This window comes from Calcarisporiella thermophila (assembly GCF_041956535.1).
Source record: "Calcarisporiella thermophila strain CBS 279.70 unplaced genomic scaffold VTP21scaffold_27, whole genome shotgun sequence".
Classification (NCBI taxonomy): Eukaryota; Fungi; Calcarisporiellomycota; class Calcarisporiellomycetes; order Calcarisporiellales; family Calcarisporiellaceae; genus Calcarisporiella; species Calcarisporiella thermophila.
The window spans coordinates 262237-277857 of record NW_027192217.1 but is presented as its reverse complement, the minus strand read 5'-3'; the positions used below and the strand labels follow the sequence as shown (position 1 = coordinate 277857).

Below are 15621 nucleotides of genomic sequence, written 5' to 3'. Positions count from 1 at the left end.
ACTCGTATCGGCTCGGATACGTTCATTGTTAGTGTTAAAACTTTCTTATTATTAAAGACTCTTTTTTACATGGATTAAACAAGGCAAACTGATCTCGAAGTGCTACACCTCTACATATTAATTACTGTAATATATCTTTTTTGAACAGAGAAATATACTGATATCCTGTGTGTGCTGTGCTAAACTCCTCTTCCGAGAGACCAGCTTCGCTGTAATTTATATCTACCCCGTAAGAGAATTGCGCACCTGGTGGAGTAATTTTGGAAATGAACTCGAGCAAAATGGGGGTAGAGGCATTGGAGGAGCATAGGTAGCAAGGAAGGTATTCTATCTCTATTATAACTCCCTTATAACTACTTCCAATTAGCACGTTGGCCGCCCGCACAATAAAATCTCCAACCACATAACTTGTTCCCTTCAGCATAAATACCTATCAATCTTTGGACCATAAATACGCATTTCATTTACAGAAAATTACCTCGATCTGAGCTGCTTGTCTAAGCACCCACAAATTCTTCAGTTTCAATAGTACTGTCTCCATCTCCCGTTCCGCTTCAACTAATGGGCCTCCATCCACCATACAACAGAGATATCGTGGTCGCTGTGAGAATGCGACTTGATGCAACAGCTTGCCTGTACCCGCCCGTACAGCAGGATTAGTATCACGATATACCTTCCATGTTACACTCCAGCGTCCTAGCGGTCGTCCTTGCAGCGATTTGGTGATGCGATCCTGTATATAATTAAGCGATTGGTAGCCATTGGCATCCTTCCATCGAAACACGCTTAAATAATTGAGAGAAAAAAAAATAAGAGAACAGGATCGTTATCATGTCAATACTTTTGTAATACAATTACCACGTTACTCCCATTGCTTTTGATGAATATCAATGGCTCTTCGATCCCGATATTTTCTTGCCACCAAGTTTAAACAGTGAAAAAACAACACCGCTAAGCCACGGGTATCATCAACTATCTAGGCCTGATTTCACGAATATATCGCGAAAATATACGCAGTGCTTCCTACGTTAACAATAGCTATAGACATTATTCTTGGCAAAAGCATATGGAACAGACGATTCAAGCTCTTGGAAGCCATAGCATCAGGAGCTACTCCAAGATTCCAAATTATAGCTGTGGGTGAAATCTATTGTGATCTCTTGAGCACCTATAATTTGAGTTTATCGGGCAAAATAAGTTCTGTATACATCCTATTAATCTTCTATTTAACTAAATAAAAAAAAAGACTGTAAACATGCTTCTACTGTTGCGTTAAATACGGTAGTTATCTCCCCCAAAATTATACAATCATATTATAGCTCGATACGACTTATATGAAGGAGTATAGGAAATCATCTGGTTGCTAAGCGTCTATTTACAAAAGCATAAGAGCTGCAACCGCAATCCAAATACCACACAATCCCCTCCACAGTGAGATATATCCCGCAGAACTCACTATAAACTTCACAGCGCCCGCTCCCGGGCTAATTTTGGTGACTGTGATGCCGCTTTTGAGCGTTGCTGACCCGGTTGTCGCAAAGTAGTATTCTCCCGGTGCCATGTCTCCCCATACTGTCCATTCTTTCTCAAAGCTCCAGCTAGGCGTGAATGACTGTACATTTTCAACTCTAGTGCTGCCTTCATGCTGTTTCTTGATCCCCGTCTCAATTGTACGCCAAAAGTCCTGATCGCTCAAAGATTTGATCACTCCTATATTTGCATTGTATTCACCATCCCCCAACTGCGCAAATCCATACTGAATGGTGATGCGCTGATTCCGAGAAAGCGTTGTATTTGGTGCAGGTGAAAGAACCCGAATCATTCCCTGACTGTTCAAGCTCTGACCTAGAGCTATGCCTATCAAAAGAAATACACAGATAACCCTTGGCACCATGATTAATGTGGCAGTGCGCAGCAACAGTAAAATAGAGGAAAAAGAGGAAATCCAGGGGAAAGGACCGGTATTGAGTAAAGAGGTGCTTGGTGGAGGCACAAACGTCTCGAAATATGCGGGGGAGGGTTACTATGAGAGCAGGACGAACAATATAAATTAATAGCGTATTAAATTAACGCGCATTCTCCCAGCCAATGGGCCGCCAGCAAGGTTCAGGAGATGTTAGACACAAAATAATTAATATCCTTTTTTTCCGCTATCCCACCCCACATTCGAATAATTTTTTTCCCGCGCAATCGCTGCTTGCGTAGCTTTTTCTCCGGGAGGACGGCTTCGATCAATATCCTTGGGGTCAATATCCACTATGCCAGGCTTACTATCTCTCCCACTTCATCGTCGAACCATCGTTCTCCATCTCGAGTAGCTTATAGCAGCCTTACTCTTTTGCCTGTCGGAAGAGGCATGGTTTCTTGACAATCCTTCTGGTTCTGCCTGCTCTGATCATGCCACCAGAATGCTAGGCTCTAGCTTGTTATCGCTTCCTTCTTCGGCTCTAAGACATAGGAGGATGGTCAAACTCACTGGCTCGTAGCTGAGCAAATAGAGAGCCTCAAGATCTGTATCGTTGAGTCTGGCCCTAAACTCAAAGACACAGGCAAAGCTTCTGGGCTCAGAATCCCCCTCTTTAGTACATCCTAATGCCATATCCATATCGGATTGCTAGAAAAACGAAAAGCCAAAGCTTAATTGTCACAGCGGCAAAAAAACATTTACGCAAATGCACCCAAGGCTTGCTGTTGTGCGTCTGTCATTGTTTGGCTTCCCATAAACCAAATCACGAAACCAAAATATTGGATACCCAACATCAGTCGCTATGGTGAAGTCCTCTGGGCTTCTCGAATGCTGCTTGTTGAGTATAAATCATTTCAAAATCCTGCACTTTCTGTAAGCGCTGGGATACATTGATTCTGGAGAATTGATACCAATGATGATCCCATTCAGTCCATCTTTTTTGCAATATGCGTAAGAGAAGCACGAAAAAAATATATATTTTTCACAGTAGCTTTTAAGAGTTGGGCGGATTGATAATAGTAGAGTAAATTGAATTGGAAACATAGTATAAGAGTAGCGAAAGCAAATCAATTACTCTTGTAACTATGGGATATTGATATTCAGGGCTCTGGTGTGAAAAGAGGATATTGTAAGAATACTGCGGGAGACGCGACCTAGTAAAATGAAGTCGACTCTGAAATATGGCCACAGCGGGAATATATACTTCCTTTTTAGCGGGGAAGATATCTTGAGTCCTATTTTTTAGGCAGTGGAGGTTTGGCAAGGTGACGAGGAAAATGCTCTATCTATTTCTAATTGAAGATTTCGAGGCGATGCAGCTCCAGGCAGGATGAATAGGAGTAGACGAACCAGTTCCCTTTTTAATGGTCGAATTCTTGCATGTATCGAATTTACCAAATTCCAGGTTCTCTTGCTTCATATAAAAGCAGTCCTTTTTTTTTCTCATTATTTTTTTTTTCTGCCATTCACTTCATCGAAGTGCGCATCTTTCGATTCATACCCACATTTGTTGCAATTTTAAAAAATCAGCCCCATCACGCTTTGTAAAATATCACAATCGTCTTACCCCACCGCTTCCGCTATGTATACAGATGACACAATCAAGACCTCGTTTGAATGGGTAAAAGTTTTAGTCATTCAACATTTCTCGATCTCAATTCCTAAATTCATCATGATGCATCAGGTGAGTTCCATCGATCCGCTCAATCTTCAACCAGAGAATATTCGTAAAACCTCCATTATATGCACTATCGGTAAGATTTTCTATTTGTCATTAGCTATATTTCTATTTAATACTTACTCTGTTTAATAGGTCCCAAGACCAATAGTGTAGAAATGATGAACGAATTGCGGGAAGCTGGAATGAATGTGGTGCGTCTAAATTTCTCGCACGGAAGTTATGAATACCATGCTTCCGTCATTCGCAACCTTCGCCAGAGTTGTGAAGGTAAGAATTGATTGGCTTGAACTCCGCACTTTTACCAAATATGTATATATTATATATATAAAGAACGTCCAGGGCGGCCGGTGGCAATCGCCCTTGATACAAAGGGACCAGAAATCAGGACTGGAATGGTAATGAACGATGGAGAGGTAAGTATCTATAATGAGGGTTCGGATAAATGAAAAGAATTTGATATTTTGTGCGTTAGATCGAAATTAAAGCAGGCATGGAGATAATTTTTACTGTTAATGAGAATTATCAAGAATGTTGCGATGAAAAGATAGTTTTCGTAGACTACAAAAACCTACCCAAGGTCATTTCGAAAGGCAAAAAGATATATGTTGATGATGGTGTGATCACCTTTGAAGTGATGGATGTCGAGGGAGATGTAATTCGCGTCGTAGCTAGAAATAACGGAAAGCTGGGAAGCCGAAAAGGGGTCAATCTTCCCGGCAGCAGCGTGGATCTGCCCGCTCTCTCCGAAAAAGACAAATCCGATTTACAATTTGGAGTTGAGCAGGGCGTAGATATGATTTTTGCCTCATTTATCCGCAGCGCGCAAGATATTCGAGATATTCGTAAAGTGTTGGGTGAAAAGGGCAAAGATATCATGGTGATTGCCAAGATCGAAAACCACCAAGGTGTCGACAACTTCGATTCAATTCTCGAGGAAAGCGATGGCGTCATGGTCGCTCGTGGTGATCTAGGCATAGAAATCCCCAGGTAACAACATACCCATCATTTTTTTTTCCCAAATAATTCCTAACTCTACAGGGACACGTATAAGCTCCCGTGTATTTATCGCCCAAAAAATGATGATTGCAAAGTGCAATCTTGCCGGAAAACCGGTTATCTGTGCTACTCAAATGCTCGAGACTATGACATACAACCCGAGACCAACTCGCGCAGAAGTTTCCGATGTTGCTAATGGTATAATTGCCTCATCTACCCTCCCCACCCCCCCAATGCAATCTAATTATTATTTGTATTTTGTAAATATCGCTAGCTGTTCTTGATGGTGCAGACTGCGTTATGCTTTCTGGCGAGACGGCAAAGGGGATATATCCCTTAGAAGCAGGTAATAGTACCGACATTATGGGGAAGTGTTTGCATACTGAGAAATAGAATTGCACTCTTTTGACAGTGAGTACCATGCACGAAACTTGCGTTTTGGCCGAGTCGGTGATATGCTATCCCCCTTTGTTCAATGAGCTAAGAGCTCTGCAGCCTCGGCCAACTGAAACAACCGAAACTGTGGCATCCTCGGCTGTATCAGCTGCTCACGAGCAACAGGCAGGAGCAATCCTTGTATTAACCACCAGGTAAAATAAAATTCTTACGGGCAATAGATATCACTTATGTACACTAATTTGGGGCCTCGTGTTAGCGGTAAATCGGCCCGTCTCGTCGCAAAATATCGCCCCTCTGTTCCGATCATTCCTATCACACGCAATCCTATCTGCTCCCGTCAAGTACATCTTTATCGGGGATGCTACCCACTGCTCTATCCCTATCCGCGTCCTAACCCAGCCCAGAATCCTAGCTGGCAAGAGGATGTCGATGCGCGCCTTCGTTGGGGAATGCAGCAGGGTGCTAAGCAAGGACTGCTTAAACCTGGAAGTACGGTCATCGCAATTCAAGGCTGGCGAGGAGGTGTAGGTAATTCAAATACTATACGAATACTACAAGTTCCAGAATTTTACTAAGTATTTAATGGAAATTATCGTAAGATTTTTTCTTTTATTTTTTCGTCCACTATTTTTCTATTGTTAATGGCAGCCTCTCCAAAAAATTTTATTTTCAGTATTTTTGAATAAATAATAACCTTCACGAACAGCTCTATTATCTCTAGGATATAATTCATATAAGTCTAGATGCAATGTGGGAATGAATCGCAGTAATGTCTTTTGTGTGTGCTGAAAATTCTTGTAGTGCTTGTTGAAAATCGCCATAGGTCAGCTCCCCCTTGACTAATACGCTGTGCACACCTAATTTCTGCCCAACCTCATCAATGTTTCTCTTCTCATCGTCGAAAAAGAGCATGTCCTTATAGTCAATTTTAAGGCGATCATGGAATCTGGAAAAGTGCTTCAGCTTGGTTCCAGGATATATTTCAGCCTGGTCAATCATCGACTGCAGCGTGCAGAAAGAGTTCTCTCCATTGGGAATGGGCATGATCTCCAGTATCTGTTTAGCCCTGTGTTAACGAATTAGTCAACAGAGTCCTCCCGAGTCTCCTAGGAGCTATATCCTACCATAATGGCTCATGGGTTCTTGAAGCGATACCTATTTTCACATCTTTCATGTTTTTGATTGCGTGAAGGATGGCAGGGACATCCTTATATAGCTGTACTGGTTCATTTTCACTTGTTCGGTTATGAGTCAAAATTAGCACCTTCGCAATGAATGTAATGTTAAATATATAATTAAAATACCAGCTCGTAACGCAAGCAGTTCTTTTGGAATCAATCTTGAAAGGCGGCCCGCTTATGTGGGTATCAATCCTTCAATATTTTGAACTCTTAATTAGCGGATATACTCATTATATGGATTGACTAAAGATATACCAAAGAGGCCACAGGGTGAAATCGAGATCCTTTTGGATTACATGGATATATGACATAAGGAATGAGAAATTTAGACGCTTATAGTAATAGGTCCGACGAAGCGATCACTTACAAATACAATTAGTTTCGGAAGCCTACGTAGATCGCTGAATTCCATCGCCTTTCGTAATAGCGGCCCTGAACTTGGATATAGGAATAAAAAGCACCATACCCAACTCTGGATTGAGGAAGCCACAACACACATGATTGGTGCTACCCACCAACTCATACATTTACAATTCAACCACGTGGAAAAGGTTTTTCATGGATTTACTGGTTTTTGCTCTCTCCCCGCAATACATTGGTTCCCCATAATAAAAATGAGGATTTATCTTGCAAAATATGGTTATATGCAGGCTCAAAGACGCGAGTATAAAAGACCCGTTTCAGAGACTATGACCTTGGAGTCAGATTTTCAACTGCTTGTATCCGAGCTCGCGTCATTTTCACATCCTCGCTCCGATATTCTGCTAGAATGGCTTCCAACATTTCGCGGCCGTCTATTCTGCAAATATTCTCTGTCTCCCGACGCTCCATCTCTATTACCTGCAATGCTTCTCCAACATCCTCAGCTCCTCATGCCCCGTCAGTCTCCTTACGGTGCCTGCTGCATAATTGGTTTGCACGCATTTTCTCAAACAAAAAATGGCAAAAGTGCTACGAAGAATTGGCTCCCCAAGTAAGCGAAGCAAATTCTCTTTCCGTGTTCCACAGTGCAGGTGGGCTTTCAATTATTCAATAATCTTTGTCACATGCTAATGCTTATTGATACAATAGATGAAGAAGTTGTCAGAGCTGTAAATGACCTGAGAAGAGCAACCCGCCCTGACAGAGTTGCATTTCATACCGAGCGAGTTCACCGGGCGCAATCAGCGCTATTGGCTGCGATTTATTCTTTGATGGGATATGTCCCATCGATGTGCCGTGCCCAAAGAGAATATCTCTCAATGTTACCGGCCATCGATCAAGAAGAGCTAGGTAAGTGATTTTGGCAGATCAATTGGTTTCTTTGCTAATAGTTCGGTGTATGTCTTGATTGTCCAGGTCAGGGGTATTCAGAGTCCATCCTCTTTGCAAGCCAGGCAATTTTCCGTGGCTTTAGAATAAGGGGGCTAGAGGTATATCACCAAGAATTGAGTGGCCCTGCACAGCAGCTCTGCACTGTTTTTGAGACTCTCAGACTTGTGTTTCGCAAACGCATGACAAAAAAATCGCTAGACCCCGAGATAATATCTGAGATAATATCCGCTCTTATCGACTTTGACCATGCGTGGTCGGCATTCGAATCGCGCCTCTGCACAAGCTATATTTCGCTCCTGCGACAATCCATCACTAACGGTAGACAACACACCCAAGCACCAGCCGAATATGGCATCCTCGCTTGCTCCCACCAAGTCCGCCAGCTCTCACGGCTACTCTCAGAGGCCCTATCAAGCGCTCTAAAAAAGGAGCTGTTTTCTTCCGAGGACGCACAATCCCTGGAGCCTTTTGTCTTATTAGCTCTACCACGGCTGGCTATTCTGCAGTGCCTAGTGAGGAGGGAAAACAATAACGAATGGTTTATAGATAAGGATCAGGAATTTATCGAACTAGCTGAAGCAGTCCAATTGCTCGAGACACATCAAATCTGCGAACTTGAGAGAATGCTGGTGTACGGAGCAGGAGACAACGAAGCTGAGCATGTCGGCTGGATATTTAAAAAATTATGCCAACTCTCGGATTGCGGCAACCGACAAGAACTATTGGCGGCCTTTCACTACGCGTTAGAGGCCAGTTTATAATTTATATGTTTATGCACATGTACAAACAGTCAACCCATTTTATTTATCACTCTTTCACAATATTTAAGCGCTCTTTTATTTTATACGTTGATTAGTATAATAAAATGTATATATGCAAACTCATCGCTAGTGGTGTGAATAAATTCTCTTATGAATAGGAGCCTTCGAGCTTAGTCGTTTTGGGGGCAGTTAGAGACAAAGGCGGAAATAATAAAATGCACTAATTAATAAATAATATTTCTCTATATTCTAATTTCAACAAAGATCATAGATCTTCAATAATTTATCGTAAAGGAGCATGGAGGTAAGAAAGAGCAAATTATCAGCAGAATTCGGGGTGTAAATATTGAAGTTTACTTATTCTCGCCGAAGAGATTATTGAAGATTTCTCTAACTTCTGAGTAAACGTCTTCAGGGGTATTGCGGCAAGAGACCTATAATAATATTGGGAAGGGGGTAGGGGGGATGAGTCGAAAAGCGGTTTTTAGAGAGCTATTACAACAACTCACCGTATGAACTTTGCCCTTTTGTTCATAATGTGTAATCACTGGGAATGAAGTTTCGCGGAAGGTCCGGAAACGCTTTTTAATAGACTCGATGTTATCATCAACACGTCCGCTCGTCTCACCGCGTTTCAATAGACGTTCGAGCATGATTTCCTCAGGACACTCGAAGTAAAGAACAAATTTGCTTGGAATCACCTAAAAATTTATTTTGTTAGTGAAGCTAGTAGCAGATTTGATTCTATCTTATATTAATCACTTACTACTTCTTCAAATTTATGCGCCTGGTCCAATTTACGAGGGAATCCATCAATCAAAAATCGCTTGCCCCCACTCGCCTTCATCGCATTCTCAAGGAGGGCAATGGTCACCTCCATAGGAACAATGCTATAGATTACGAAAATAGTTCATTACATGGCTAGTACAAGACTTACACAATTCTACCTACCGTCCCTCTTTAATATAGGTGTTGATAAGTTCACCAAATTGAGAACCAGGTCTCTTCTGCTCTTCTCGCAAGAGGTCTCCAGCTGTATATTGAGAAACATGATATAAATAATATGCAACTACTTCTAGTTGATGAAGAATTTACCAGAAAGATGAACGAAACCAAAGTCGCTTACAAGTTTGGCGCATTGGGTTCCCTTGCCTGCCCCAGGACCACCTATACAGCAAGAAAATATAAATAATCGATAAGTGATGTCAAATTGCCAAACATCAATTCAGGAGCCTAACCAAGTACAAATATAACGGTGGTATCCTCCGCTATTTTAGTTATAGCTTTTGAGGTGTTATCAGAAGTATCAGGCTCTAGCTTATTGCCTTTTGGACCATCTAGTTTGGGTTCTAGTCAAAATGTAAAGAATTCGGTCGGTTATCGATTAATGATTACTTTGAATTGCACTAATACCTATTGGAGCATTGTTACTACGATTTTTAGTAATCATGTAAAAGGTTGCAAAGCCAACCGATGCAACGGCAAGCAGTGCAAATGGGTTTACACCCTGATTCCTCGTTGAAGAGCCATTATTCCTCGCATTTTGCTGTTGAAAGCGTAAATTTGTTGAAGAAAATAATGCTCGAGGTGCACCAATGACAGGTGATTGTCTAGTTATGTAGCGAGAAGACTGAGAGAGATGACGAGAAAGGGTAGAGCGGAGCATTGGCTAAGAGGATTGCAATTAAAATGAGAGGGATGAACAAGATGTAAAGAACATCCTATGTTGAAACTCTAATTGAATATTCTTTGGTTGGCCCAATTGATGACATCACCATTTTATTTACGATTTTTCATTGCACCTAAATTCTCTTTTACACTCAACTCTTGCATCGCGATTAACAAATAACTCGACATTCTATTAATTTTTGTTCTTATTTTTTTTATTCCTACCAACATTTTCAAAACTAGAAGATTTACCCAGAATGCCGCCAAAAAAACAGAAGGGACAGAGTGATAAATCAGTCCAGAAGCAGAAACAAAAGGTCGCTGAAGATAAAACCTTTGGCCTCAAAAACAAAAACAAATCTGCAAAGGTCCAGCGTCAGGTACAGCAGATTCAGCAGCAGGTTATGACGGCTGGTAATCGGAAAGCATTGGTTTGTATCTTAACGATGATGGATTCTTAAACATTTTAATCAGATATCTTAATTTCTCATTTATGATTCTAGGCAGCAAAGGAGGCAGAGAAGAAGGCACAACAGGATAAGAAGGCGGCTGAGAGGGCAAAGAAAGATGAATTGGCAGAGCTCTTCAAACCAGTTCAACAACAAAAGGTTCCATTCGGAACAGATCCGAAAACTGTTTTATGTGCATTCTTCAAGGAGGGACAATGCCAAAAGGGCGATAAATGTAAATTCTCACATGATCTTACTATTGATCGTAAGAGTGCCAAGATTGATCTCTACACTGATGCGCGAGATGACGAAAGAAAGAAAGGTAGATTTGAATTTTGAGACTTTTTCTATATTCTTGTTCTCACGTCGATTATTCTAGACACAATGGATAAATGGGACCAGGAGAAATTGGAGCAGGTTGTTCTCTCCAAACATGGCAATCCGCGAACAACAACAGACATTGTTTGCAAGTACTTTTTGGAAGCAATCGAGAATGGAAAATATGGGTGGTTCTGGGAATGCCCCAACGGAGGTAAAAACTGCAAGTATCGGCATGCTTTACCCCCAGGATTTATTCTTAAAAAGAAGGAGAAGAAGTCTGAAGAAGAAAAGGCAGAAATCTCTCTTGAGGATTTCTTGGAGGTTGAAAGGCACAAACTTGGACCAAATCTCACCCCAGTCACCAAGGAAACATTCGAAGAATGGAAACGCAATCGCCAAGTTAAACGTGAAGCTGAGGCTGAAGCGAAGCGAAAGGCTAAGGAGGCAGCATTTAAGGCCGGCAAATCACAGGGAATGTCTGGTAGAGATTTGTTCGAATTCAATCCTTCTTGGGGCGAGCAGGCTGGGGACTATGATGAAGGAGATGATGTATTTGACTTTACTGATTATCAACGTGAAGATGAGGGTGAGGAATCAAATCAAAACAATGACGAGCCGGATAGTCAAGTGTCTGAGAATATGCAGTCACTTTCAATCAGAAATACTGCAGAGGGAGATGTTACTGTGGAAGAGGAATTATTTGCTGAGGAAAATTTGGATGACTTAGATGAAGATGAATAGTTTATATATACATGTATTTGTCACGAAGAGATTTTGGACTTTGGAATAGCTTGAACTTAACATTTTGAAAACTGAATAAGAAAAAAAAAATAAAACAGACATTAATTCAAATATATAGGAAAATCAAACTATTACACAATTGGTATGATCGTGCGATCGAGATGGTTAGATTGGTTGTATCGGATTTTATTTAACTCTGCACCAGAAATTAAGTTGCAAAAAAGTAGTTACAAGAAAGAACAAGGATATGCGTAAGGATTTATGAAATAAACAGATGAATCGTCCAGACCCAAAAAAAGAACTAGGAAAAGGGGGTAAAGCGGTATTAGAATTAAAACAAAAAGAAAAGAAACACCTAAATAAAAATGCATAGGATAATATAAAAAAGGATAGTGAAGGCTATAATGAGAGTAAATTACGCCCCTTTTCTGGTAATCCTTCTTCTTTTCGTATTTTCTTGCGTACCAGTGAAACATATCTAGAGAAGGTAGACATTCTCGTTGGAATAAACTGCTCACCTCGTGCTGCCACGAGAGCATCGACAAGTGGGATAAAGAATCGGCCAAGTGGTAAATTATCATACGGGCTGCGCAATTGATTGATCGGAGAGGTGGACAGGTCGAACACGTCTCCAAGAGTGATTATACAGGGATAGTCGTTATAAAATTTGGTAAATAATTTATTCTGGCGTGGAGAGCGCGCATCTGTTGCTAGGAAAAGCAAATCTACTCCTTGAGCTAAACATTCCTCGGCGGTTGTGCTCTGGAAGCGACGATCAAGCGGAGGTGGAGGCACAGCGCGTACCAAATCGTTGTAGATTTGTGACATCCAAACACGAGAATTACGTTGAAACATCCCATCTCCCACTCGCACGTGTAAGCTATTATATTGCCAGGATCCACCAAGGCGCTCAACAACTGAGTCAACTGTCTCGACTATCTCTGGCTGGGATACAACAAAGCTCTCCATAATCTGGTCGTACATCTGTTTGTTTTCGGAGCTTTCAAGTAAAATACGGTATCCACCATAAAGACTGCCGAAATGAATGAGTTTATGCGGAATGCGGCGCAAATCATCAACGGAAATCTTGTAGTCATATTTGTCTGTAGAATGAGAGCTATTGCTGAGTTCAAATATAATGTATTCGTAGGGCTTGCTATCCTTGATAAGAAAAATGTCCTCCTCGCCTATATCTAGCTTTTTACGCAACCATTGCATCGAATAATCTTCGCGCTCAATCCAACGAACATAGGAACGGATATCATTGAAGTTGTAAAGATACTCCCACGAAAGGTATGTATATTGGTTGGCATGATCGCAAGTTTTATTTACTCCAGGAGGAGATGCAGCACAGTCTTCGAGTCCATTTTTGCGGTGAAGTCCGTGGGATCGGAGCCCAGCGTCAAAAGGTCGCCAACCCACAACCGTGCCAAGCAACGCTCGTGGCATCAAAAGAGTACGGTTGAGCAGGTGGGCGAGCATAAAAGCATTTGCCAGTTCGATTCGCTGATTGTGAAAGCCAGAGCAACCTAAATTATAAAATATAAAAAAATTTAAAATTAATACGACTGAATTTGTGAAAATATTAAATTAAATATTGATCCACAAAAGATAAACATACCGATATATGTTAAATATTTCTCACTATTGTCTTCTGGAATAGGCTCCACTTGTCGTAGTGCTTTAATATAATCAGGCTCTGATTGTAAAGCTTCAGGCATTTGAGCAGGAGCATTTGCTAGCTTGTTAACATCAGGCTGACCAGGAAAAAATTCTTCAGCACCATGAGCTATTGCTTGCTTCAAAATATTGTCTTTTAGAGGACGATTGCCTAGAAAGAATGAGCATTGTTGGCAATGCCGTAGGATGAGGCGATGTTGCTCCGTGGGAAGTGCGATGTAACATAGACTAAAAAGAGTGATGCCGACGATGAAAATACTGAGTAAGCCTCTTCTATGTATCTGAGGCAACATAAGTCTTGCATTTCTGCTGTTATGTACTGGGAGCCCTTTAGAACTGGCAGACACCGGTGTACCGCAAGCCATGGAAAGGAATTTGTAGTTAAGGGTTTCTAGCTAAAATAACAAAATAAAACTAATATCTGAATAACATCAGTCTGGAAAGGAATAGATGGGGGGGTAGTCGTATAGAATAAAGGAAAAGATCTGAATAGTGGGACAAAAAGATTTTTTTGATGCAATCAATTTCACAAAAATATAAGAACTTGGACTGACTACAAAAAAAATTGTAAAAATAGATTGAGGCTAATAAAAAATAATGAACAAGCCACGAGTTCCGCAACTATACGAATTTGGATACTAGCTTAAATCTTGCCACTCTAGGTACGAAATAAAAATACTTCGAATAATAGGTGCAAATATAAATAAAATAAGTGGCAATGATTTATTTTAATTTTAATAGAGTATCTCGCTCTTTTTCTAGTCTTTTTAGTTCACCTTTCAGATATAAGGTATAAAATAATATAGGTTACGGTAAGTAAATAAATGAAATTCTAGATATTGAAATTACTTTGGATAGATTCCAGGATATCTTTTGGTTTACGATCAGGCGGCGGTAGAAAAAGTGCATTAGAAAATTGGCATCTGCGCTCAAAAATTAACTTAACTCAATTCGTTAGTTGATGTAAAATGACTGCAGGAAAATATTAAATGGAAAAATAATTAGGTTATGAATACTTACAGCGCCATCTTTTAAATGTGAGAGTTCTGAGATCAATACAGTTGCTTCTTGGATCTAATAACAGAACATTAAAAAACCATTTGTAAGATTGGACCCAGTATATATAGCTACCCTCTTATTTAGGAGATCAAGATTTAGTTCTGACATTTTGGAAATGAATTTCGAATTATTTAATACAGCGAGCAGAAAATAAGAGTGCTTTGTGACGTCACCTCAGATATTTGATTCATGTGTATTTTTATAATAACATATTGCTTAGAATATAAAAAAGACATAAAATAAAAAAGAATAAGAAAAAGCATACAGTAGAGTAGATGTGGTGTTGTGATTTAGAATTAAAACAAAATAATAATAATAATAAAATATTAGTGTAGAGATTAGATATAAAGAGATTAATAGAAGAGGGTATCGATAGAAAAGAGAGATATCATTAGACAATTTTTTTGGGAAATCGAAAAAAAGAATATTAACAAAAAAAGGAAGAGAGAAATGGCTAGATATACAAAATGTTCGATATTAATGAAGAGGAAAAGGAAGAAAAATTACTGCAGAAAATTATCTAAAAAGGTATCGCAGAGTAGCTGCGTTTCAACTGTGCCCGGACAACCTACTTGGGCACGTTCAAACTCGTAAAGTATAGCAAGCAGTGGCAGTCCCTCTGAGGTTGGATCAACATCTCTAAATACCTGTATGCAAAAGGCTATTAAGTAAACTTACAAAATGAGAGATTGAAAGAGTGTAAACCAACTTGAGAAACAACAAGGTTGTTTATAGCAATGTCGACTTCTTCTGGAGTTTGAAGTGTCTGAATTCCTTTGACAAAGGCATCGAAAAACTGATTTACGAACTCGAAATTATAAAGGTACTTGCATTCGTTAACTAGTAGGGCTTGTTGCATTTCTTTTGTCTCGAGAACCATGTTGCTCGAAGAGTATATGCTTGTCGTGCACTCAATAGTGCGGCGTTCCGATGACTCAAAAAACGCTGTACTATTGAATATATAGTCACTGGCAGCCACATTTAAGTCCAGCTTTACTTTAGCTATAAGGAAAGTGCAGGGAATAGTGCGGTAAATTTCTGCTACGAATGAAAACTTATCAGGTGAAAGCGAGCATAGTTCAATAGTTCCCATCCCCGAAGAATAGCACCCAGGCATTTGCGATAGAGTATGACAAATTGCCATCTGATATGTGAAAAGAAATAACGATTAATAACCACATCCTCTAGCCCGTGATAAATTTGGAATTTCACCGTGGGGTCTTCACAGGGGAGTGGAGATTCTAGATAAAGACAAAAATAATTAAACCAGAGTGGGTAGGAAAGTTCTTCATGGGAAGGAAGAAGGGGTGTGCAAGTTCCAAGACTAGCGATATCCATGTCAGTCGAAGGAGTTGATGGCAAACTTGATGTAAGCTGTGTGTTCGGCAAAGCAGTTATTGCATCA

The 15621-nt window shown here is 40.3% G+C and overlaps 10 protein-coding genes across 10 annotated transcripts; 3 read left to right on the top strand and 7 right to left on the bottom strand.

The window, feature by feature from the left end:
• Positions 1-121: 121 nt before the first annotated feature.
• VTP21DRAFT_6496 (uncharacterized protein) lies at positions 122-872 on the bottom strand (the record flags this gene model as incomplete). The annotated part of the gene is made up of 3 exons (XM_069397132.1): positions 122-415; positions 479-785; positions 859-872. The coding sequence occupies 3 exons, from the start codon at positions 870-872 to the stop codon at positions 122-124; spliced, it is 615 nt and encodes a 204-aa protein (XP_069247011.1).
• Positions 873-1375: 503 nt separating this feature from the next.
• Positions 1376-1894, bottom strand: VTP21DRAFT_6495 (uncharacterized protein; the record flags this gene model as incomplete). Its single annotated transcript, XM_069397131.1, has 1 exon — positions 1376-1894. One exon carries the CDS (start codon positions 1892-1894, stop codon positions 1376-1378), a length of 519 nt encoding a protein of 172 aa, XP_069247010.1.
• Positions 1895-2395: 501 nt separating this feature from the next.
• Positions 2396-2760, bottom strand: VTP21DRAFT_6494 (uncharacterized protein; the record flags this gene model as incomplete). The annotated part of the gene is made up of 2 exons (XM_069397130.1): positions 2396-2531; positions 2669-2760. The coding sequence occupies 2 exons, from the start codon at positions 2758-2760 to the stop codon at positions 2396-2398; spliced, it is 228 nt and encodes a 75-aa protein (XP_069247009.1).
• A 788-nt stretch (positions 2761-3548) lies between these two features.
• VTP21DRAFT_6493 (uncharacterized protein) lies at positions 3549-5617 on the top strand (the record flags this gene model as incomplete). Its single annotated transcript, XM_069397129.1, has 8 exons — positions 3549-3720; positions 3780-3914; positions 3978-4060; positions 4120-4634; positions 4699-4841; positions 4918-4989; positions 5056-5233; positions 5299-5617. 8 exons carry the CDS (start codon positions 3549-3551, stop codon positions 5615-5617), a joined length of 1617 nt encoding a protein of 538 aa, XP_069247008.1.
• Positions 5618-5771: 154 nt separating this feature from the next.
• Positions 5772-6635, bottom strand: VTP21DRAFT_6492 (uncharacterized protein; the record flags this gene model as incomplete). The annotated part of the gene is made up of 5 exons (XM_069397128.1): positions 5772-6108; positions 6167-6277; positions 6347-6415; positions 6479-6507; positions 6591-6635. The coding sequence occupies 5 exons, from the start codon at positions 6633-6635 to the stop codon at positions 5772-5774; spliced, it is 591 nt and encodes a 196-aa protein (XP_069247007.1).
• Positions 6636-6992: 357 nt separating this feature from the next.
• On the top strand, positions 6993-8298 carry VTP21DRAFT_6491 (uncharacterized protein; the record flags this gene model as incomplete). The annotated part of the gene is made up of 3 exons (XM_069397127.1): positions 6993-7236; positions 7295-7495; positions 7562-8298. 3 exons carry the CDS (start codon positions 6993-6995, stop codon positions 8296-8298), a joined length of 1182 nt encoding a protein of 393 aa, XP_069247006.1.
• A 353-nt stretch (positions 8299-8651) lies between these two features.
• Positions 8652-9964, bottom strand: VTP21DRAFT_6490 (uncharacterized protein; the record flags this gene model as incomplete). Its single annotated transcript, XM_069397126.1, has 7 exons — positions 8652-8732; positions 8808-8999; positions 9065-9188; positions 9250-9331; positions 9394-9465; positions 9537-9647; positions 9712-9964. 7 exons carry the CDS (start codon positions 9962-9964, stop codon positions 8652-8654), a joined length of 915 nt encoding a protein of 304 aa, XP_069247005.1.
• Positions 9965-10223: 259 nt separating this feature from the next.
• On the top strand, positions 10224-11477 carry VTP21DRAFT_6489 (uncharacterized protein; the record flags this gene model as incomplete). Its single annotated transcript, XM_069397124.1, has 3 exons — positions 10224-10397; positions 10470-10737; positions 10795-11477. 3 exons carry the CDS (start codon positions 10224-10226, stop codon positions 11475-11477), a joined length of 1125 nt encoding a protein of 374 aa, XP_069247004.1.
• A 399-nt stretch (positions 11478-11876) lies between these two features.
• VTP21DRAFT_6488 (uncharacterized protein) lies at positions 11877-13522 on the bottom strand (the record flags this gene model as incomplete). The annotated part of the gene is made up of 2 exons (XM_069397123.1): positions 11877-13006; positions 13099-13522. 2 exons carry the CDS (start codon positions 13520-13522, stop codon positions 11877-11879), a joined length of 1554 nt encoding a protein of 517 aa, XP_069247003.1.
• A 358-nt stretch (positions 13523-13880) lies between these two features.
• On the bottom strand, positions 13881-14324 carry VTP21DRAFT_6487 (uncharacterized protein; the record flags this gene model as incomplete). The annotated part of the gene is made up of 4 exons (XM_069397122.1): positions 13881-13933; positions 14007-14097; positions 14178-14231; positions 14289-14324. The coding sequence occupies 4 exons, from the start codon at positions 14322-14324 to the stop codon at positions 13881-13883; spliced, it is 234 nt and encodes a 77-aa protein (XP_069247002.1).
• Between the last annotated feature and the right edge of the window lie 1297 nt (positions 14325-15621).